Genomic DNA, 20,207 nt, shown 5'->3' on the forward strand with positions numbered 1-20,207 from the left:
ATTTTCTTCTATTTCTTCCTAATGATACTGACTTCTTACATAACTAAAGACAAGTTATCATTCCTCATATACGAGCTGACTCCATGCAGGCTTTGCATCAAACCCATGACCTCCCTGGTCTGTGCAGCTTGGTACTGGACTAGGTTGTGAATTCACCTGCTGAATCTGAGGCACCTTTTGGGAGACTATTATGCCAGTTTGGCACTCCATGCACGCTGAAATCATATAAATATAGAGGACATCATTTGGCCAAGGAGGCGTCTGCACAGAGTCGGTAAGATTCAACCGCACCCCTCCCCCCCTCCCCCCAATTGGAATAGACGTTTAAGAGAAGTTTGCATAGGTACATAGATGGTAGGACTTTGAAGGGCTATGGTCCCGGTCCAAGTCGATGGGAGTAGGCAGTTTAAATGGATCAGTACAGACTAGATGGGCTGAAGGGCCTGTTTCTGTGCTGTGCTCTTCTATGACTATCAGATGATTTGGGGAATATAAACACAAAGTAAACAGTTTATACAGGGACTGAAAACAAACAGACAGCACCCATCCAAACAGGATAATTACAAACTGATTCTGTTTACATCTTTGAGGTATCAATCAACTGTCATTTTCTCAACAGTCATATTTACCCCTCACACCACAACCATCAATGTTTCTCCTGTGACCTTTATGGAATTCAATGATAGGAGATCACGGACTAAAGGACTTTGTACATGCTAGGACATCACAGGCTGGGAGCTTAGCACAATTCGACAATGGACCACCTGGTAAGCCTACATTTGCACGAGTTTTTACACAAGTTAGAATTTCCATCTTGGGGAGTTTTCATAACTGCAAAATATGTTCTTGTTTTGGATTATAAATAGCTTTCTGAAAACTTTTCCTGTAGTTTGCACTGCCTCAAAACAAAAGTTAGTGTTCCATCACATGTATTCCTATTTTACAGTAGGTGATGATCTAGCCTCTCACCCACCAATATCCACTCAGGCCATCAAGACAGTTTTTGTCTTGGCAAAGAAGCAATAGAACTTCACCTGGTGTACAAGTTCATTAACAAAGAAATGCATAGTTAGCATTTAATGAAACTTGTTCATATGGTTTCCTTGCTGCTGATGTTATTGAGTTGCAATTAAAATAATTTGTATTCCTGGAGCCAAGGTGGATGTAGATCTGGATTGGATTGGGATGTAACATTTTTCATCTAAGGTCTCACACATTCAATGGGGTCATCAGAATCCGGAAAAAGGTTGCAGTTAAAAGGCCATATTATGCCCAAAGACTCCAGTGAATGCTGACATTGTTTTTCAGCAGATAGGCAGAGAGACTGGCAAGGTGGTACGACACCACCGTCCCATGTGCATTTGGGCACAAAGATGCTGCAAGTCAGCAGGCGAAGTTTCTCATAGCAAACCAAGCCCATCAGGAGCTGTTAAAGTAAAAGAATGGGCTGTTAGTGTTGTGACTGCCAAGTTACAAATGGTCAGAGCAGATCAGAGTCATTAGAACTAGGATCTTGTCTGAATGAATCAAAACCAAACCATCCAGCAGGAAGATAACAAGAATGGAAAGGATATATGAAGCCAAGAATCACAAATAAACTGCATAAAACAGTGAATTTGCAACGTCATTTGCCCCACTGAAAGAATTTGGTTAAGTATCTGGGTGGGAGCAAGACCTTACTACCTTAGCAAATCCTCCGAGTCACTCAGAATAATCTTGCTTCACTGTCTGAAATCATTATTGCCTAAGGTTACAGAGCTCCCATTTTCCACTTGATTCTGTCATCTACAAGCCAAGATTAACCCTCCTAACTAATATTTGATACATCAAATAATACACTGAGGAAGACTGAAATCATTGCAGCAGGTGTGGAGGGTGAGTGGATAGTCAGTGCTGTCTACCAGCCTCACTCGTTGCTGCCGGAGAAAGGTATCTGCATGTGGTGGCCCCTCGCTCTCCCTCACTTGCTGACCCTGAGGGAAGGTCCTTGCAATGAGTGATCACTCTCTCCCGTGAAGCTGTCAGCGGATGGTGCCAGAACAAGGTTTAATCAATGCGGTTATGGATTGTGGACCGAGTGAATGAGTAGTCTTTGGGGTACTGCAAGTCTGTGTCCTTGTTGAGGCTTTGCGCGCTTGAGTGCTCGGTGGGGGGGGGTGCCAATGCTTTTTGCTGGTGGAGGAGGGGAGGGGAGGATCATTGCTTTGTTGCTACTTATGCGTGGGAGGGGAGAGTTGGGGGGGCTTTGGGGTTGTCATTCATTCTTTGGGCCACTCTGTTTTCATGGTTGGTTGTGAAGAAAAAGCATTTCAGGATGTATATTGTATACATTTCTCTGACATTAAATGTATCTTTGAAACCTTTGAAACACACATTTATGATGTGTTCTAGTTTCTGGTCACTCCTTTGTTGCTACTGTTTTTTAAAAAAAAAAGGGCAATTTTTGAATTGGTGTGGCCTGCAGATAATGAACACTGAGCTGAATTGAAATACGCCATCTGTTTTTGTTCTTTTTTTTTGTCGCCCTTAGCGTAATTTGTTGTTTTTTCAAAAAAAACACATGGGGGTGGTGGGTTGATGTTTTTTTTCTTTGAATGGGTTCCATGGTTCTTTGTTTCATGGCTGTCTGTGGAAAAGATGAATCTCAGGGTTGTATACTGCATACAAATTTTGAATCCTATCTACTCTACAAACTTTCTCTTAACCTGACTCACATCTCTTATTCTATTTTTTCCAAATGAAGAGATGCAGCAATATGCCTGAAACTCTCAGTCCCCCCATGCCAGGGAGGGCAGCAGCACCCGAGGGAATAACTTCAGAGATGTGAAAATGGAGGTGTCTCTGAACAGCAAGGTGTGTTTGTACCGATTTTCCTGACATTGCATCCACGGCAGGCAAGATTGCATACTTCATCCACATTTCATATTGTTCTCGGGGTAAGCTGGTGTCACATTTCATTACGTCCCTAGGCATTTGAAAGACTGACTCTCCTACAACTCCTTGCTGATGATGTGATGTTACTTTGAGGAATTTCCTAACTTATTTCTTCTCCCTGCATAAAGGGAGCATCCTGGCATTTCAATTTCCCCTGCAAGGACCCATTACCCTTTAATACACAGAGAATTATAATACATAACACATTTTTGTTTCTCTTCAGTGTGCTGGGAGCTAAAGTTATCAATACAGCATTGCTGTTCTGGGTCAAGCTCAAATTCAACTAACTCAATGCACTTCAGAGGTTAAGAAAAAGTTGAAGAACTAAGAGCTGTGTATTTTGACATTAGTGGGTAGACTAGAGGACCATTATTTTATATTGAAAATTCTGCTCTGCAGCCATTGTCACATCAGCAGATACAGTAGGGGTAGCTGTTTTTTTTCTTACCTTGTAGTCCTTCAGGGTAGAAATAGCACTTCTCTGATCTGGAATTCCAAGCCAGATATTGGGGAATGAAGTTTCATTATAACTCAGTCCGTGGCACATCTCCACCTCAATCTTCTCACAGGCAGGTTCTGGAAAAGAGAAGAAAAATATTTATGGTCGGTTCAGGAAAAATCACATTTTGAAGTTATGAGATAGCTGCATAGATCTCTGTGACCACCTTCCTCCTGGGCACATACTCTACACTGCTGAGATTGACTGAGGTCTCCATACTTGGATTACTAGTGGAGATTTGAACCCCAAAGTATCACCATTATGGATAACCTTATCATGCAAGCTGATAAAGACAAGAAGAGCAGCTAGCCTGCATGGGTACAAGAGAATTCTTAAGATGATGTTGAGTTGTTGAGTGTGATGGGGTCCTGAATTACCCCTATAAACTGTGCTTTTGCGAAAGGAGGAGGGGGAGGAGGAGGAGGAGGAGGAGGAGGAGGAGGAGGGGGGAGGGGGAGGAGGGGGGGAGGGGGAGGAGGAGGGGGAGGGGGGAGGGGGAGGGGGAGGGAGACAGACAAAGACAGCTTTGGATGATATGGGTTTTCTGCAGCATGTTTACATTTTTACAAGGACACTGGTTTCAGCTTCTGTATTCTTAGAGAGGGGAGGAGCTGTTTGAGTGACAGTTGGTATTCAGCACAGTGAGATAAATAGAAGGTCAGATGATAAATGGACAGACACATGGTTTTGGACACTGAATGAGCTTTGTTGTGCCCACAGAAAAAGTGGATTTTGGAGGATCGATCAGTGGCTCTCGCAGTGTGAAAAGGGAGTGACCGGTGGGGAGCTGTTTGTGTGTCCAACCCTTGCCTGGGTTGATAGTTCTACCACAGAAGAACGGTCCCCTTTGTTGTGGTCACAGTCGGTGACTTCTAAAGGATTTTGGAGGACAACGGGAAGATCAACGGCGTCAGCTCACCTGAAGACTCAAATCTCTCCCTCTCTCCATCACTACTCATCTCAATACCACAAAGTGAACTGAACTTTACTCATCTTCGTAAGACTGTATCTATTTACCCCTAGACTTGAAGCTTGATTTTTCATATATTTCCACACTTGCATATATATATTCATTGCTAACCTGTTTTATATATCTGATTTTATATTACTGTATTGCGTAGTTACTAATAAATACCATTAGTTAATAGCAATACTGGACTCTAAAGTGTTTTCCATTTCCGCTGGTTCTTTAACCCGTCACGGGGTACGTGACATGAGCCATTCAGCTAAAATTCACCTTCGAGTTGGAGTCAGTGGCAAAGGAAACTCAGGGCAAATGAGTGAAAAATGTCTAAACTTATAGGTACAAAGGAATAAATATAAGGTTCCCAATGTAGTTTGAAAATAGAAATTCTGAAAAGAAACTTGGAGCCCTAGAAGAATCATAAAAGCACTTGTACCTTTGAGGTATCCATACACAAGCGGTTCCAAAACAGAAGCATCATATCAAATTTAATTGATTTATAGCCAACATCTGAATCCAACAGTCAAGTTGGAGATATTGAATGGCATTGGGAAGCAGGAATCTGATACTCTTCTTGCACTATATGCAGGGGTTAATTGCAATTCCAGTGGATCTACAGTACTGTGCAAAATCTTAGGCACATATATACAAGCTCAGGTCCCTAAGATCTTTGCACAGTACTGTATCTATCAACATGGACAGAGAGGGAGTTTGTAAATCTGATGGGAGCAAAGGATGCTGGGAATAGTGAGGGTGGAGTGTCGCAGGCGGCGTGTGGGACAGGTGGCAGAAAAGGAGTGCCGGGGTGGGGGGGCGGGTGCTGAGGCACCAAGGTCATTTGATTCTAGACAATTGGTTTAGTGATCATTACAGAATGTCTCTCTGGTGCTTCCTGCCACCTCCCTTCTCCCTTCACCTCTTCCCAACCATGATTCCCCTTCCCACCCTCAGTCCACAATGGAGACTCGTATCAAATCAGGTTTATCATCACTCACATATGTCATGAAATTTGTTTTTCCGAGTGCAGCAGTTCAGTGCTATACATAAAATTACTATACCCAAGACTGTACTACTAACCAAGAGGAGTTCCGGTAACTCAGAACAGACTAGCAATTGAACCTGCAGATAAATGGTCCAGGAATTACATTACCAACAACTTACAAACTGAGAAAAATGTATAACTTTTAAACTTTAGTCACTGGGTTTGATTGAAAGCTCACCTGATGCGATTTCAATTACACTTTCTCTGGTTTATTAGTAGCCTTAGTCCATTGAGGAGCACCAAAAAAAAAAAACAACTGCTTGAAGAGCTTGGCAGGTTCAGCAGAATCCGTGGAAGCAAAGTGGTGGTTGACGTTCTATACTGAGGCTCTACACCATGATAAAGGATCTCGACTTGAACATCAACCATTTGTCTGCCTCAGCAGATGCTACTTGACCTGCTGAGTTCATCGAACAGTTTGTTTTTTTGGCTCCAGATTCCAGCGACTGCAGTCATTTGCATCTCCTGAGCATGAGTTAACTAAATAAACAAGTTAATTTATCCACATATTTAGCTTGTAAAATAAACATAAACAAAGAGACAGAACATTGACTCCCGGCAATATGGTAGATGTAGAGGAACCAGAAACTATGATATCCAAAACTTTCCAGTTGAGAGGTCGGCAGTGGAAAGGGTAAGCAGCCTCTAGCTCTCTGGTGATGACATCTCAGTACCTAACCTGGCTCCAACACATTGATACAATCACAAAGACGGCATGCCAGTGGCTTGTGCTTCGTTAGGAGTTTGAAGAGATTGGGTACATAACCATAGACACCACAGCATGAAGACTCCAATATGTGGGACCGAAAGAGGCTGCAGAGGGTTGTAGACCTGGTCAGGGAGTGGGAGGAAACCATGTGGGCACAAGGAAAACAAGCAGACTTCAAACGGAAGGCACTGGACATCAGGATCAAACCTAGTTGCTGAAACTTCGAGACAGTGCCTCCTTTATTGTATGCAAACTGATTGAGATTGACTCTATGATAGTTGATAACTCTAACTGGTGTTAGGAATGCAAATATGAACGTCATGGATCTTACCATTTAAAATCCTCACACGCACATACCGTAAGGAAGATGTGTGACGTCAGTGCAGTTCATTTCATCACTCCCATCTGAGCAGTCACTCCAGCCATCACACACCCACTGCATTGCTTCACACTGCCCGTTTATACAGCTGAACTCATGGGGACTACATGTCACTGAGGAAAAAATAACAAGAAAGAATGGTTAAGGTAAGTGGCATTACGAAGAAAGCACAGCAGCGACTCTACTTCCTTAGAAGTTTGCAAAGATTCGGCATGATGTCTAAAACTTTGACAAACTTCTCTAGATGTGTGATGGAGAGTATATTGACTGGCTGCATCACAGCCTGGTGTGGAAACACCAATGCCCTTGAACAGGAAATCCTACAAAGAGTAGTGGCTACGGCCCAGTCCATCACAGGTAAAGCCCTCCCCACCACTGACCACATCTACACAGAGCACTGTCACAGGAGAGCAGCATCCATCATCGGGCAACCCCACCATCCAGGCCATGCTCTCCTCTTGGAGCCTCAGGACCCACACCAGCAGGTTCAGGAACAGTTATTACCCCTCAACAATCAGGCTCTTGAACCAAAGGGGATAACTTCACTCGCCCACCACTGAACTGTTCCAACTACCCATGGTCTCACTTTCAAGGGCCCTTCATCTCAAGTTCTCAATATTTATTGCTTATTATTTTTTTCTTTTTGTATTTGCACGGTTTGTTGTCTTTTGCACATTAGTCATTTGCCCAACCTGTTGGGTGCGGTCTTTCATTGATTCTATTGTGTTTCTTGGATTTACTGTGAATGCCTGCAAGAAAATGAATCTCAGGGTTGTATATGGTGATCTACATGTAGCTTGATAATAAATTTACTTTGAACTTTTGATCACACCCTCACAGCTTTTAGGCAGAATATATACAACTTGATTTGCTCCCAAGTATCATAAAATATGAATGGAAAATTTTGGCGTCAATATGAATGTTGTATTCTGAGTCAAGCCAAGTAATAATAAATTACTGACACAAATGATTCAAAATGAAAGGGACTTGAAATATACATTTTGTATTTCTGTTCCTCGAGCTCCTTGAACTTTGAAGCCTTTGTCATGTCATCCTTTGGCTTTAACATGCAAGCTGTCAGCTGTTTAATTCCTTCCGAAAACATCCAGAATGAAGTCTAGCCCACTCTGTTGAAAAATGTCCACACTTCAAAAGTACTTTAATGACTGAAAATTTCTAGAACATCTTGAGATGGTGAAATGGATGGACAAAAAAAGCAGCTTAAAATAAAATCTCTTTCTCCATTTCTATTTTACCTCTTTGACTTGCTTTACTTTATAAAAAAAAAATTGTGATAGATATATTGGAGAAGGGGAATTTGTCAAAAACTAGAGAGAAGTCAAAATTTAATACTGAAACAACACGGTAATAGATTTGAAGATCATTTATTATCAAAGTATGTATTCACTATACAACCCTGAGATTCACGTTCCCACAGACAGCCACGAAACAAAGAAAGACCATGAAACCCATTCAAAGGAAAACATCAATGCGCAACAAAAACACATCATGCAAATGGGGGAAAAAAAACAAGCAAAAAACACAGAATATAAACCACCAACCCCAAAGTCATTGAAAGAGTCCAGGCATGTTCAACTTAACTCAGTTCAGTTCCATCTAGCGCCGTGTCGTTCATTAACTCAGGCTGCAGATTCAGTCCGCCCCGATCAAAATTGCACAAGATAGCAATGGGGAAAAAGAGCGACCAGAAATCAGAAACACATCACAACGTGAACTGCAGAGTCCAATCCACAAGCTGTGTCCGTCAAACTAATAATGATATTGTAGCCAGGTGGAACAGAGGATTGTGCCTGTTGTTTCCCGCAGGAGGGAAAATAGCGTGGGACCTTCCTCCCAGGTGGCCTTAAAAGCGTGCCCCCACACGTGCTTGGGCCAGGGGAGGTAAGTGGTAGCATTGCTGATCCTTTTGGTTGATTTATTTTAACCCAATGACAGGGGTGCGGCGTAGGTCTCGGCGAATAGAAGCCGGCTGTAGCACTGGTTCCAGTGGATCATGGCGGCGTATAGGCAGTGGTTACCTGTGCAGGACAGTGGCGGAAGAATTGGTATAGGAGATCACTAGAGAAACCAGTTAGCCACATATTGTCTCGTCAGAGGCTGGGTAGAAGGAAGCATGTTTTGCCTTCAATATGTTTGACCAAGCAATTCCCCAAGCATTTCAGAATCGGTTCTCAACGCAATACTGCTGCTACTCTGTCTCGATGTTTGGAAGCAGTGATCGATCGGATGCAGAGAAGGGAGAAAAATAATAATGCCACTGTCTGCCCTGGATCAACTGAGTCGACCGAACATCACATACCCAATGCTCTTTAAACTTAACAACAGGAAAACTGACCGAATTACGCATTGTGGTGTTTTGGAACTTGTGGCTGAGGAAGGACTCTGTTACCTGCCTCACTGGATGATGCAGAACCAGCTTCTGGAGGAAGGGGGCCTGGTCCAGGTAGAGGGTGTGAACCTCATGGTTGCCACTTATTCCAAATTTCAACCGCAGGCTCCAGATTTCCTGGATATCACCAATCCCAAAGCTGTATTAGAAAATGCCCTGAAGAACTTCGCCTGCTTGACCACTGGTGACATCATTGCCATCAACTACAATGAGAAGACCTATGAGCTCCGGGTCATGGAAACGAAACCAGACAAAGCTGTTTTCATCATCGAGTGTGACATGAACGTAGATTTTGATGCCCCATTGGGTTACAAAGGGCCTGAAGACACTTCGGATTTTGAAGCTGATCACACTGCCTTTGTGCCAATTGGCTCGGGGTTCCGGCCATTTACTGGTGCTGGCAACAGACTAGATGGAAAAAAGAAAGGAGTTGATCCTAGTCCAGCACAAATCAACCCTGAAGATATTAAAAGAGGAATTCCAAACTACGAGTTCAAAATAGGAAATATTACTTTCATCCGGAATTCACGGCCACAGCCAAAACAAGTAGAAGAGGACTCTGGGCCCGGCAGGTTCATTGCATTCCCTGGAGAAGGACAGTCTTTGCGCAAGAAAGGAAGGAAGCCTTAACCTGCTGAGAACTGTAATGGCAGGAGAACGGCCTTTTCCATTTGAGGAAGTGGCAAGAGTACACAGGAGCTGGGAAAGACTGATTCACTACGTATTTTTAACAAAATCACTCATGGTTCTCTAATGGAATCCTTTGCATTCTCTCTTACAGACTGGCTTTCACTCTTGTGTGTCTAGCTTTAATGGACAGTTGATTTTGACTGAAGTGACTGGTTTAAGAATGGAATTCTACACAGCAGGCCATTGCTGGCTATCTTTAAGTGTGTTTACAAATGTGACTTTGCTCTGTATGTATATAATCTTCCTTTAGTAAACTAGTTTTCTGACAAAAAAAATTTTAGTGTACCTGTGTGAGGTGTGTTACAGTATCGGTCTCTGAGTCACTGCGTTAACCTTTTATTTAACTCATTTAGCTTAGCTTGAGCTTGTGGCATTTGTATGGTTAATCTTAAGTTTGCATGTAAACTTTAGGCACTGATGTGCTTTATTATACTGGTGTGGTAACTTTACCTAACACACTTCATTGCACTTTACTTGGCCTGATGATAACTCAGGAGCTGCATTTTATGTGAAAAATGACTTGCCTCTCTAGGTACAAGGTTTTTAACAAAACTGCTGTTTATTAATAAAAGTTGTTATAGCCTTAAACTACCTTGTCAGACTCCCTGCCTTGAAGAGGCACAGAACCTGCCCGTAATCCTGCCTCCGTGGTTACAATATAATATAGCAGAGTTTAAAATGCATTTGGAAATTTTAACCTTTGTCACCAATTGAAGAAGTTGCTGTGAAATGGTGGGTTAGCCAACGATTCCTCACAAGAGGCTTTACTGACCTTGACCGGTACCCATATCCCACAACTTCATCCACAGATGGATATCAATAATCACAACTTGAGAGGGTTGCCAGGTTTTGGAATTTTCTACCTGAGAGAGCTGTGAATACTCAATTGTTGAGTGTATTCTGGTCTCATAATTTTTAGACTGCAAGGGAATCAAGGTCATGGGATCAGGCAGGAACTTAACTTTGTAGAATTTCAGCCACAATCTCACTCAATGGTGTAGCAGGCTTCAAGGTATTGTGCAACCCACATCTGCTTCTGCAGTCACCTCAGAGGGTGACAGTAAACACTGCATATCCGTGTTGCAGAATACCAGCAGTCCCGAGAGAAACTTAGACTTGCTTTCTCAAGCATGTTGCAGAGCCAAGAAGTCAAGCACAGTAAATCAAAATATTAAATAGAATTAATTAATGAATTATTATTGCACAAGGCTTCTTTGAATGCAAAAAAGATGAAGATGCAGCAGTATTTCTTACCCTCACTTCTGTTGACAGCCTTGTAGGTGGCAAAGAACCCCACATCTGAGTCTGCATCATCAGCCACAAACAGAACCAACATCTCATGTTGGGGGGATGTCAGGGTTGGAGGGAGGGAGTCCCCACAGTATCTTTAATAGAAAAGAATCAGTTAAACTTGACCTTTTGCTTTCAGTTTTTTTTGCCCATTTAGTCTTTAGCTGAGAATTCTTTAACAGTAATGTTTCTCTCCACCTCTACCAACCACTGTCTGTATCTCTTCTTTGCCCCCCCCCCACCCCACCCACCTGCCGACCTACCCAGGGTAAGTTGGTGTTAGGAGACTCTGGGACTACCCGTGTTTCACTTGTCCTTCTGAGCAACTTTCCCCCACCTTTTCAATTTACAAGATATTACTCAGGGAGGACGAAGAGAAATAATTCCAACCCCCCCTTCCCCATCTGGGACAGCACATCAACTCATTTGTGGACAACCTGTTCCTCATCTGAACACGGAGAAGTTCTATGGGTGGTCAGTTTAAAACTGGATACTTGTCACATTGACCTTGCCATACTGATTTTGGCTCCTTGCTCCAGTGACAGGTCACTATTACACCTCATAATTCCACCTTTTAGGTCATTTGAACACATTACCTGCCCATTAGTGTGCTGGGACTACTGCTGGCTTGGTCATGCACCTCCACAAAGTTGTATCGACAGTCGGCAGCAGCCTCCAGGCTGAAATTGCGAAACAGCAGCTGGACCACATGACTCCGAGGAACTGAGATGTGCCATACACACATCTACACAATGCCAGAACACAATAATTAATAATTTTATTGTCTGTAGGATTAAACCATCCATTAGGTTGTGTGACACTCGCACTAGAGGCCATAGGTTAAGGGTGAAAAGTGAAATATTTAAGGGAACCCTGAAGGAAAACTTCTTCACACAGGGAGTGGTGTAAGTGGGAAACGAGCTGCTGTTGGAAAGGGTGGATGCGGGTTTGATTGCAAAGTTTGGAGAGGTACATAGAGGGGAGAGGTATGGAGGGCTATGGTCCGGGTGCAGGTCAATGGGACAAGGCAGAATAACAGTTCAGCATGGACATGATGGGCTGAAGGGCCTGTTTCTGTGCTGTAGAGCTCTATGACTCTATTCATGAAGAATTGAGACAATTTCAGTCACCACTTACACTTAGAAAGGGATGTTCCAGACAATTAGACATTTAATTACATGGAATGTCAAGGCACAGTGGGAAAATATCTTTTTCTTGAAATTAGATTGCTTATCATATTCCAGAGTAGCAGCACAGTGGTAAAATTTAAAGACTAGTAATGTAGAGACAAGTTCAAATTTCATCACAGACTTCTTAGAATTAAGTTTCAGTGATGGTAATAACCAAACTACTGGATTGTAAAAGTCCATCTGGTACACAAATGCCTTTAAGGGAGGAAAAAGTTGTAGGAATATGGTTGACTCTTAACTCCCCTTGAACTGGTTTCAGGTGCCATTGGTTGTACCAAAACCATCACACTGAAGCGCAAAAGCAGAGTGATCACTTTGCTTGGAGGTGGCAAAGTTGTTTCCAGCCCAGATCTCCTTTCAAAACCTTAATGAACATCTGAAGAAATGTCCCATATTCTAGTCATACATACAGAACTATACCTTGCAGGCAACATTCAAAACTCCTCTACCACAATCTCTTGGTACATCCAGTTTCACCAGCAAGGCAACCCCCTTACAGTAATGTACAGGAAGGAAAGAGGAGCCCTGGGTATTTCAATATTTGCTCCAAGCCATGTGGAGTTTCACAGTATCAAGGTCAAACACAGGCAAGAAAGCTTCCTTGTGATTGCCATCTTGCTGTCCTCCTTCAGCAGATTAATCACTGTACTTCTGCTTTGAACAACACCTGAAAGAAGCTCTTAAAAAAACAGCATGGACATAGAATATAGTCCAGGTGGCATACATCAGTGTCCAATACCAAGGCTGGCCCAGTGGCATCATTAGTAACAGTGGCTAAGTCTGAGCGACAGCTACCAGACCGGTAGTGAGGGAATTGGATTATAGTCACATGTACTGAGGTACAGTGAAAAGCCGGTCTTGCATACTGTTCATACAGATCAGATCATTACACAGTGCGCAGAGGTAGAATAGTACTAACGAGTGAATCTGCAGGGAGCAAGTTGCTGGCTCCACCGCTGTCTCACTACCACAAGGGATAAAAACTGAAAGACTCCAGATGCTGGAATCTGAAGAAACAAAAAAAATGCTGGAGGAACTCGACAGATCAGGCAACATCTACTGAGTGAAATGGAAGGGCTACGTTTTGGGTTTCAACATTCTGGACTGGATTAAACATGCTTGAGCTTCCCATGGCAGATGCGTCTACTTACGGGGGATCTAGTAGGAATGCCCACCGCACAGTCTTTGTGGAGAATCTCCGAGGCCACCCCCACTTCATATTACATGGCACTGGGACAGGCTCATAACATGATATCCATGAGTCACAGTGGAATGACAGCAACACCACAACCTGCCTGGCAAACCTCTCAGTCCATCATAGAAACCAAGCCATGGGACCAGCTCTGGTTCAATGAGGAAAGCCAAGAGACATTCTGGGAGCAGGTGCAGCCGACGTACCAAAAAATTAGCCAAAGTAGCAGCAGCACAAGACTACATGCATGTGAAGTAGCTCACAGTGGGCAGACCCAAGGGATCCCATTGCCTAGGATCAGAGGAAAGCTTTGCAGTTCCGCCATAACTTGTAGAGAATAGTGGACAATTTAACAGTCAACAAGAGAAGGAGGCTCCAAGAACATCCCCATCCTCAAAAATGGTGACTCCAAGCCTGTGAATATCAAATGCAAATGCTTCATCCAGAATCAGTTGATTATCACTGACATGCTGTGAAATGTGTTATTTTGCAGCAGCGCAGAACATAACACAAATATTAGTTACAATAAGAATTACAAATACTGAGGCCTCTTTTGGTCAGGGTCGACCATGGATGTCGTGTCCCAGCTCTCTAGATACGCAAGCCTGGGCAGTACGATATGGAGAGTGAGCTGTTGCCCATGTAGCAAGCTCCCCTCTCCACACATCTGATGAACCCAAAGGAAAGACAGAGACCGATACAGTTTGGCACCAGCAGCATTGCAGGAGTTGCCAATCAGCGTTGAACTCAACGTTGGACTGCCTTAGGGACCCCAGCTCCAGATTTTTCCCTCGGGGTTTACTCCCGAAGCCCTCCCCATGGGTGGGTATAGCCACAAGGTAGCAGAGGTTTGAGATCAGAGATTTCCTTCTCCCAGATGAGCTGTCAACCACGGCTGACGAGCCCCGTCTCCCCAAAGCGACCGGTTGTAAGGTGCCAGTGATCCTCCTTTGCCCCTTCTCCTGTCAGTAGAAACAGTTCCGCCAAGCTCAGAAACTGAGCCAGACACGAAGGCCAGGAGCTGGACATAAATACATTCTGTACATACATAAAAAGAGCAAACTAGTGAGCCAGTGTTCATGGACTGCTCAGAAATCTGATCCTAAAACTGTTCCTAAAACATTGAGTGTGGGTCTTCAGGCTTCTGTACCTCCTCCCCAATGCTAGTAATGAGAAGAGGGCATGGCCTGGATGGTGAGGGACCATCCATGTGGAGACCGAGTCAGCTTTTCCCAAACTATTCGAGTAGGATTACACACACATGGCATTGTGGAAAATTGCCTAAGCATATCCTGTTAATAAAAAGTGCAGAAAATTAAATCAGCAAAGTGAGGGGAGGCGTCAGTGATTTCAAATGACATTTATTCACCAAGTCCAGCTGGGATTTTGCCAGGATCCAGACCTCTCTATAAACGGTCCAAAAATGATCCAAAAAATAAAGAATTGAATTTGAGAAGTGGAGGGAGAGGGCCTACGTTTGATAATAAGGAAGCATTTAACTGAGCAGAGCATCAAGGTGCTATGAGATACCAATGGAGGTAAACACTCCATTTGTCGGAGTAGGGGATATAGTTCAAATCATACCATAGTTCTGGGGAATTTGCATTTCTTTAAATAAATCTGGAACTGAACCAAAGTTAGTCTGGTCACAGTAATCATGAAACCACTGAATTGTTATAAAAATAACATCTGGTTCACTATTGTTTTTCAGGAAAGGGTACCTGCATTCATAACTGTATAATCTTGCCTCTCTTGTCTGTGACATCTTGGACCTAGCTACAACTCTATATTTATTTGGTTACCTTTGCAAAGTGTACAGCCTTGTGCAAGTTCAGTTCAGTTGCTCCTGATGTCTCGTGTCTCATGTCTCATGAGCTACTGAATTTCCAAGTGGTAAGCTTCCAATCAAAACCCACTATTGGCATACTGCAATACAATATTTTAATGCAGCTCTGGAGGTAATGAGGAGATCATAGGCCCTTGTATTTATATCGTGCCTCTACTGGCTTCAGGACATCCTAACAAACTTTACAGTCAGTGATGTACTTCTTAAGCACTGTCATTGTTGTGGAGTAGGAAATGGTGTCAATTAATGATGTTCATCTAATTGCTGATATTGTCAAATTAACAACCGAACCTCCTTTACCCACTGCTTGTCATTCAAACCTCAGCTCTTCTTCATATGGTATGACATGGCTTTTATGTTGAGAGGAAGGAATAGACAGTATTTAACTTCTAAACTAGGACAGTTATTGCCACAACTCAGTGCCGAGGTGTTATCCAAGTTCAGTCTTTGTGCTGGGATAGTTAATTCTTTTTTGTATAATAGTATAATTGACCTCAATAGTTTTGGGATAGGGAGGGAAGAAGCAGTCCATTTCTTCTCTATATTATTCTACATCAACTCCAGGGATAAAATGTTCCATTATAAACATTGGTTTAGGATGAAATGAGGGTTTAATTGCCATACCTATCATAGTTAAACAGCCCGCAATACTCACAGCACAGGTGCACATGGTGACTGGTTCTGCGAACAACCTTGAAACCCTGCCTCTGCAAAAAAGCAATGGCTTCAAAAGCGAAGGGGATGGACTCAGATAATGGTTAGTTAGATGTGTAAATGGAAGGAGAAGCGAGACATTTGGGTATGGAGTAAAAAAAAAACAAACACATGAATTTTATCTTTCCATTGAGTTGTATACCAGAACTTACCAGTAAGAGGAGTGCCAAATGCACAAATAGTCAACCAAACAGCATGCATTAATCAAACACACATGAACATCTGGAGATCATTTTAGTAGCATACTCTGTATTACAAAGTGCTATTATTTACTTCTGTCTAACACTTCCTGCCCGTTCCACTGATGCTCAATGGTAAAAAGACATCTTGTAATGCAGGTCACTGGACCCCAGAATCAGTATTCGATCCTGCTTATTCTCAGGCTCAACAATTGGCCTCGAGAATTGGAAAAGAGGTTCATTTTTGGTGCACTGACAATCAAACAGCTTGATAACAGTCAGGGTCACTCTGTAGCAAACAGGAGAGAATAGGTAATGCTCCTAACTCAGTATCAAAAGATTAGATTTTCAAGTACCATTCTTAAATCTGGCTGACTCACCATGTGGAATATCCAATGTCACAGGGCTGTTTTTAGATTGGTTGTTAGACTACTTGTCTATCTGCACCATTATTTCAGGAAGCGTGGAAGCCAGTTTTTCCAGAGATACTATTAAATATTTATAGTTCAAAAAAATCCAGTAATATTTATATGGTCGCCACAAAAACAAGAGAGATGCTTATCAGGTTTTCACAACAGGGAGACCAAAATCCTGTAATTTGCAGCAAAGCACTTTCAGCAATGTGTGGTTAAGGGCTTGCAGATCTTGTAGCGCCATTTGGGATGGTATCGATGAGCTCAAAGCATCGAGGCACACGGAGCTTGTGCGAGTGGTGAAAGGAGCAACAAATCAGAAACACAAAAGATCCTGCAGAGCAACACATAGAAAATCTTCGATCCCAAACTGCTGGAGGAACTCAGCAGGTCAGGCAGCATCTATGGAGTCAATATTTTGGACCAAGACCCTTCATCAGGACCAGAAAGGAAGGGGGAAGAGACCAGAAGAAGGTGGTGCGGAAAGAGGGGAAGGAGTGCAAGTTGGCAGGTGATAGGCGAGACCGGGTTAGGGGGAAGGTGGGTGGGTGGTAATTTCTTTTCCACCCCCCTCCCTTTTCCCATTCCAGCTACTCTCTCACCTGCCTATCACCCCCGCCCCCCCCCCCCCAGTTTCCCTCCTCATTCCCTTTAATTCATGGGTCCACTGTCTTCTATCAGATTTCTTCTTCTTCAGCCCTTTGCATCTTCCACCACCACCCACCCACCTTCTCCCTCACCTGGTCTGGCCTACCACCTGCCAACTTGTACTCATCCCCCTCCCCCTCCTTGTTCCTTTCCCATCCTGATGAAGCACCTCAACACAATTGTCAACTGTTCTCTCATTTACGTAGATGCTGCCCGACCTGCTGAGTTCCTTTAGCATTTTGTGAGTGGTGCTCAAGATTCCCTGCATCTGCAGAAACTCTTGTGTTTCCTTTTTAATCCCAAAGGACTGCTTAAAAGGAAAAAGGGCTTGTTGAGCCAATCTGTGATATTTTCAGGTGAAGAATCAGTCCCTGGATGGTTACATACCAGCCTGTGTGGATACTGCTCAGGGTGTTTGGGAGTGACGAGAGATCCTTCCAGAGTGGTCAGAACCCCTCCACAATCTAAACAAAACAACGGGATACAAGGAACAATTTACTAATTTATTAAACTCAAAACCTCTTGACAGGGGTTTATAAACACTGAAATTCTATTGAATAGAAAATGCACAGTAGATACAGGTTCTCCCTGGTTTACAAAGGCCTAACAGGTACAGCCCAAACATGCAAGTGAGTGTTTGGGGACGTGGAATGGATTAATCAGCTGCAGGCATCTTCTCATGGTGAGAACCTGGTCCGTGGCTGCATTTCTGATTTGTGAGCTGTTTCGGTTATGAATAGTTTCCAGGAGCAAACCCTGCCATAAGCTAGGGTGGACTTGAAAATGAAAATGAAGCTGCTGCTGTCTTTAGACTTTCAATTTCTGCCTCATTTTGTTCTACTGGCAGGTTTTTAATTTCATCTGCCTTGCAGCAGCCTCATATGATAACAAAAATGCTCCTCCAGGTCTGCCATTCCCATTCCCTTCCTTATTATCCCTACCAAAATTGACAGGTACCAACATGGAGCTTCATCCTTAAAAACACACGTGTAGGGATTGGGCACCTCCAACCTATCCTCGTCCATTCATTAGGAACAGAATCTGCTAGACAGGCGGTTGTGGGGAGAATAAGTGTCTCATAGGGTGTGGCCTGGCATGGAGTACACCAGTGGAAAGAATCCCTTTCTCTTCCTTCGTAATGTGAGATCTGACCATGCACATTGTGAATAAAATGTAACTCTGTAGTACCACATACACCAGGACCTAACAAAATACAACTACACCGTATAGTGAATGCTCATATGCTGAGTATACATTGTCTCTGGAGAATCATACACCGAGTAGTCCTTTAATATACAATTATTTATGCAGTAACACAGCGTGTACTCACAACACTGAACAAACAATAGTAGTTGGTTCCTGCCCGTTACGCTGCTGGCGTTTAGGGTAGCAATGAAGGTCCTCCATCTCTATTTGTCCCTGGCCAAATTTTGATCTTGATCTTGGTGGTCTTTAGGGCTTCCTTCATCATGCCAGTAGCCTTCCTCTCAGTTTTCACTACTGTCAGTCATGCAAGTCTCGGTTGGAGACTCGGGAGTACCTTCATACTCAGATGTAGAAGGATTCTTCATTACTGTTCCCATAACTTTTTTTTTGACAATTAGGGATGTTAGCCCTGAGCTGAACCCCTGAACCTGGAGGACCACTCTTAGTCTGGCCTCTACCCTTTGACCTGTTTGGCAGGGGTGACCCTGCCAAGAGTCAAAGCACAAAGCCCTGACTCCAGCCAACACAGCTCTCTGGGCCATTGAGGCATGTGAGCCTCTAAGGTTGTAGTCATCTTGGAGGCAATAAAAAAAAAAGGACAATTATCTACTCTCATTAACTCTTACATTGAATAAATAGTGACTCCACAGTTAGTGTTATCATTAATCCTTAATGAATACAGACTACCTGGAAACAGCTAGCATTCCTCAACCAGTGAATGAGGAATCCCTGACTTGCTGGGAAAAAAAACATCCATTTGTATCTTTCATGATACATCCTGTGGCCAACATTGACCTAATGAAGCTGCAACCAAGCATTTTTTTTTTGTTTTAGGATCAAAATATTTTAGTGGCCGAGAAATTGACATGTTTCTGACATCTACAACATCCTTGGTATCCCTTTACATCAGAATAGATGCAGAAGAGGGGTAGTTACCATGATGCCGAGCACAATTCACCTCATCGCTCTTGTCCAAACAATCGTAAAAATTATTGCAGTTAGAGCTGGCGAAAAGGCACCGGCCCCCATCACACAGAAATTCATCCCAGGCACAGCTTTCTGAAAGAGAAACAGAGATTAAAGATTCAAAGTACGTGTGCAGTGTACATCCCTGACATTCATTTTCCCGCAGACAGCCATGAAACAAAGAGACACCATGGAACACATTCAAAGAAAACATCAAAACACCCAACATGCAAAAGAAGAACAAATCGCGCAAATGGGAAAAAGGGTGAAAAATACAGAATATAAAACATCAAACCACAGTCATTAAAACAGTCCAGAAATGTTCTATTTAGTTCAGTTTAATTTAGCGCTGTGTCACTTCATTGACTGCACAAGACCACCCCGATCAAAATTGTACAAAATAGCAACAGAAAAAAGAAGAAACCAGAAACACATCACAGTATGAACTACAGAGCCCAATCCACAAACTGCATCGATTACACCTTGCCCAAGACTCATGGACTCCAGCTCCATCCTCCGACAGCATCGAGTGAGAAACAAGTCAAATACAGGCAGATGGCACTGAACACCCGCTTGCCTTCCGCTCTCGTCCTCATTGATTTCAATGTTGCGAGAAACGGAGCTGATCACGGCCCCACGCTCTGTCTCTTGGCTCCACACTATGCTTGAAGCCCCTTGGAGAAAGCAAAGCGCCAAGTCGCTCAACACACACCAAAGTGGAAATCACAAGTTCCCATAGTAGTAGAATCGTACTTGAAAGTAGTAGTCGTAAAATAATTAGCTTTGTGAACTCTGTGAAGCATGTCACCATCTTCTTCCGATATCCTTTCATAATATCCTATTGGTAACTGTTTCCATGTCCTAAAACCAGTAAAAGTTAGTTTACTTTATACAGAGTTGCTTAACATTACTGGAAATAATCACAATGAAAATCTT

General features: G+C 43.1%; 1 protein-coding gene, 1 long non-coding RNA gene and 1 pseudogene across 3 annotated transcripts in view; 2 read left to right on the forward strand and 1 right to left on the reverse strand.

Annotated features, from left to right (window-relative positions):
• Positions 1-311: 311 nt before the first annotated feature.
• mfrp (membrane frizzled-related protein) overlaps positions 312-20,207 on the reverse strand; it is a 54,568-nt gene continuing 34,672 nt past the window's right edge. For both annotated transcript variants that reach the window (XM_072238177.1, XM_072238178.1), the window contains 7 exons: positions 19,242-19,364; positions 17,487-17,563; positions 11,514-11,662; positions 10,882-11,012; positions 6,506-6,640; positions 3,383-3,510; positions 312-1,426 (listed from right to left, as the gene is read on the reverse strand). In XM_072238177.1, the coding sequence (XP_072094278.1) occupies positions 1,202-1,426; positions 3,383-3,510; positions 6,506-6,640; positions 10,882-11,012; positions 11,514-11,662; positions 17,487-17,563; positions 19,242-19,364 (968 nt within the window). In that variant the 3' untranslated portion in view covers positions 312-1,201. The remainder of the gene's footprint in view (positions 1,427-3,382; positions 3,511-6,505; positions 6,641-10,881; positions 11,013-11,513; positions 11,663-17,486; positions 17,564-19,241; positions 19,365-20,207) is intronic.
• Positions 626-4,507, forward strand: LOC140184944 (uncharacterized). Its single transcript, XR_011882478.1, has 3 exons — positions 626-767; positions 2,744-2,853; positions 4,154-4,507. It is a non-coding gene; the product is annotated as an uncharacterized lncRNA (long non-coding RNA).
• Positions 8,629-9,698, forward strand: LOC140184942 (ubiquitin recognition factor in ER-associated degradation protein 1 pseudogene; annotated as a pseudogene).

This window comes from Mobula birostris, chromosome 20 (genome assembly GCF_030028105.1).
Source record: "Mobula birostris isolate sMobBir1 chromosome 20, sMobBir1.hap1, whole genome shotgun sequence".
Lineage (NCBI taxonomy): Eukaryota > Metazoa > Chordata > Chondrichthyes > Myliobatiformes > Myliobatidae > Mobula > Mobula birostris.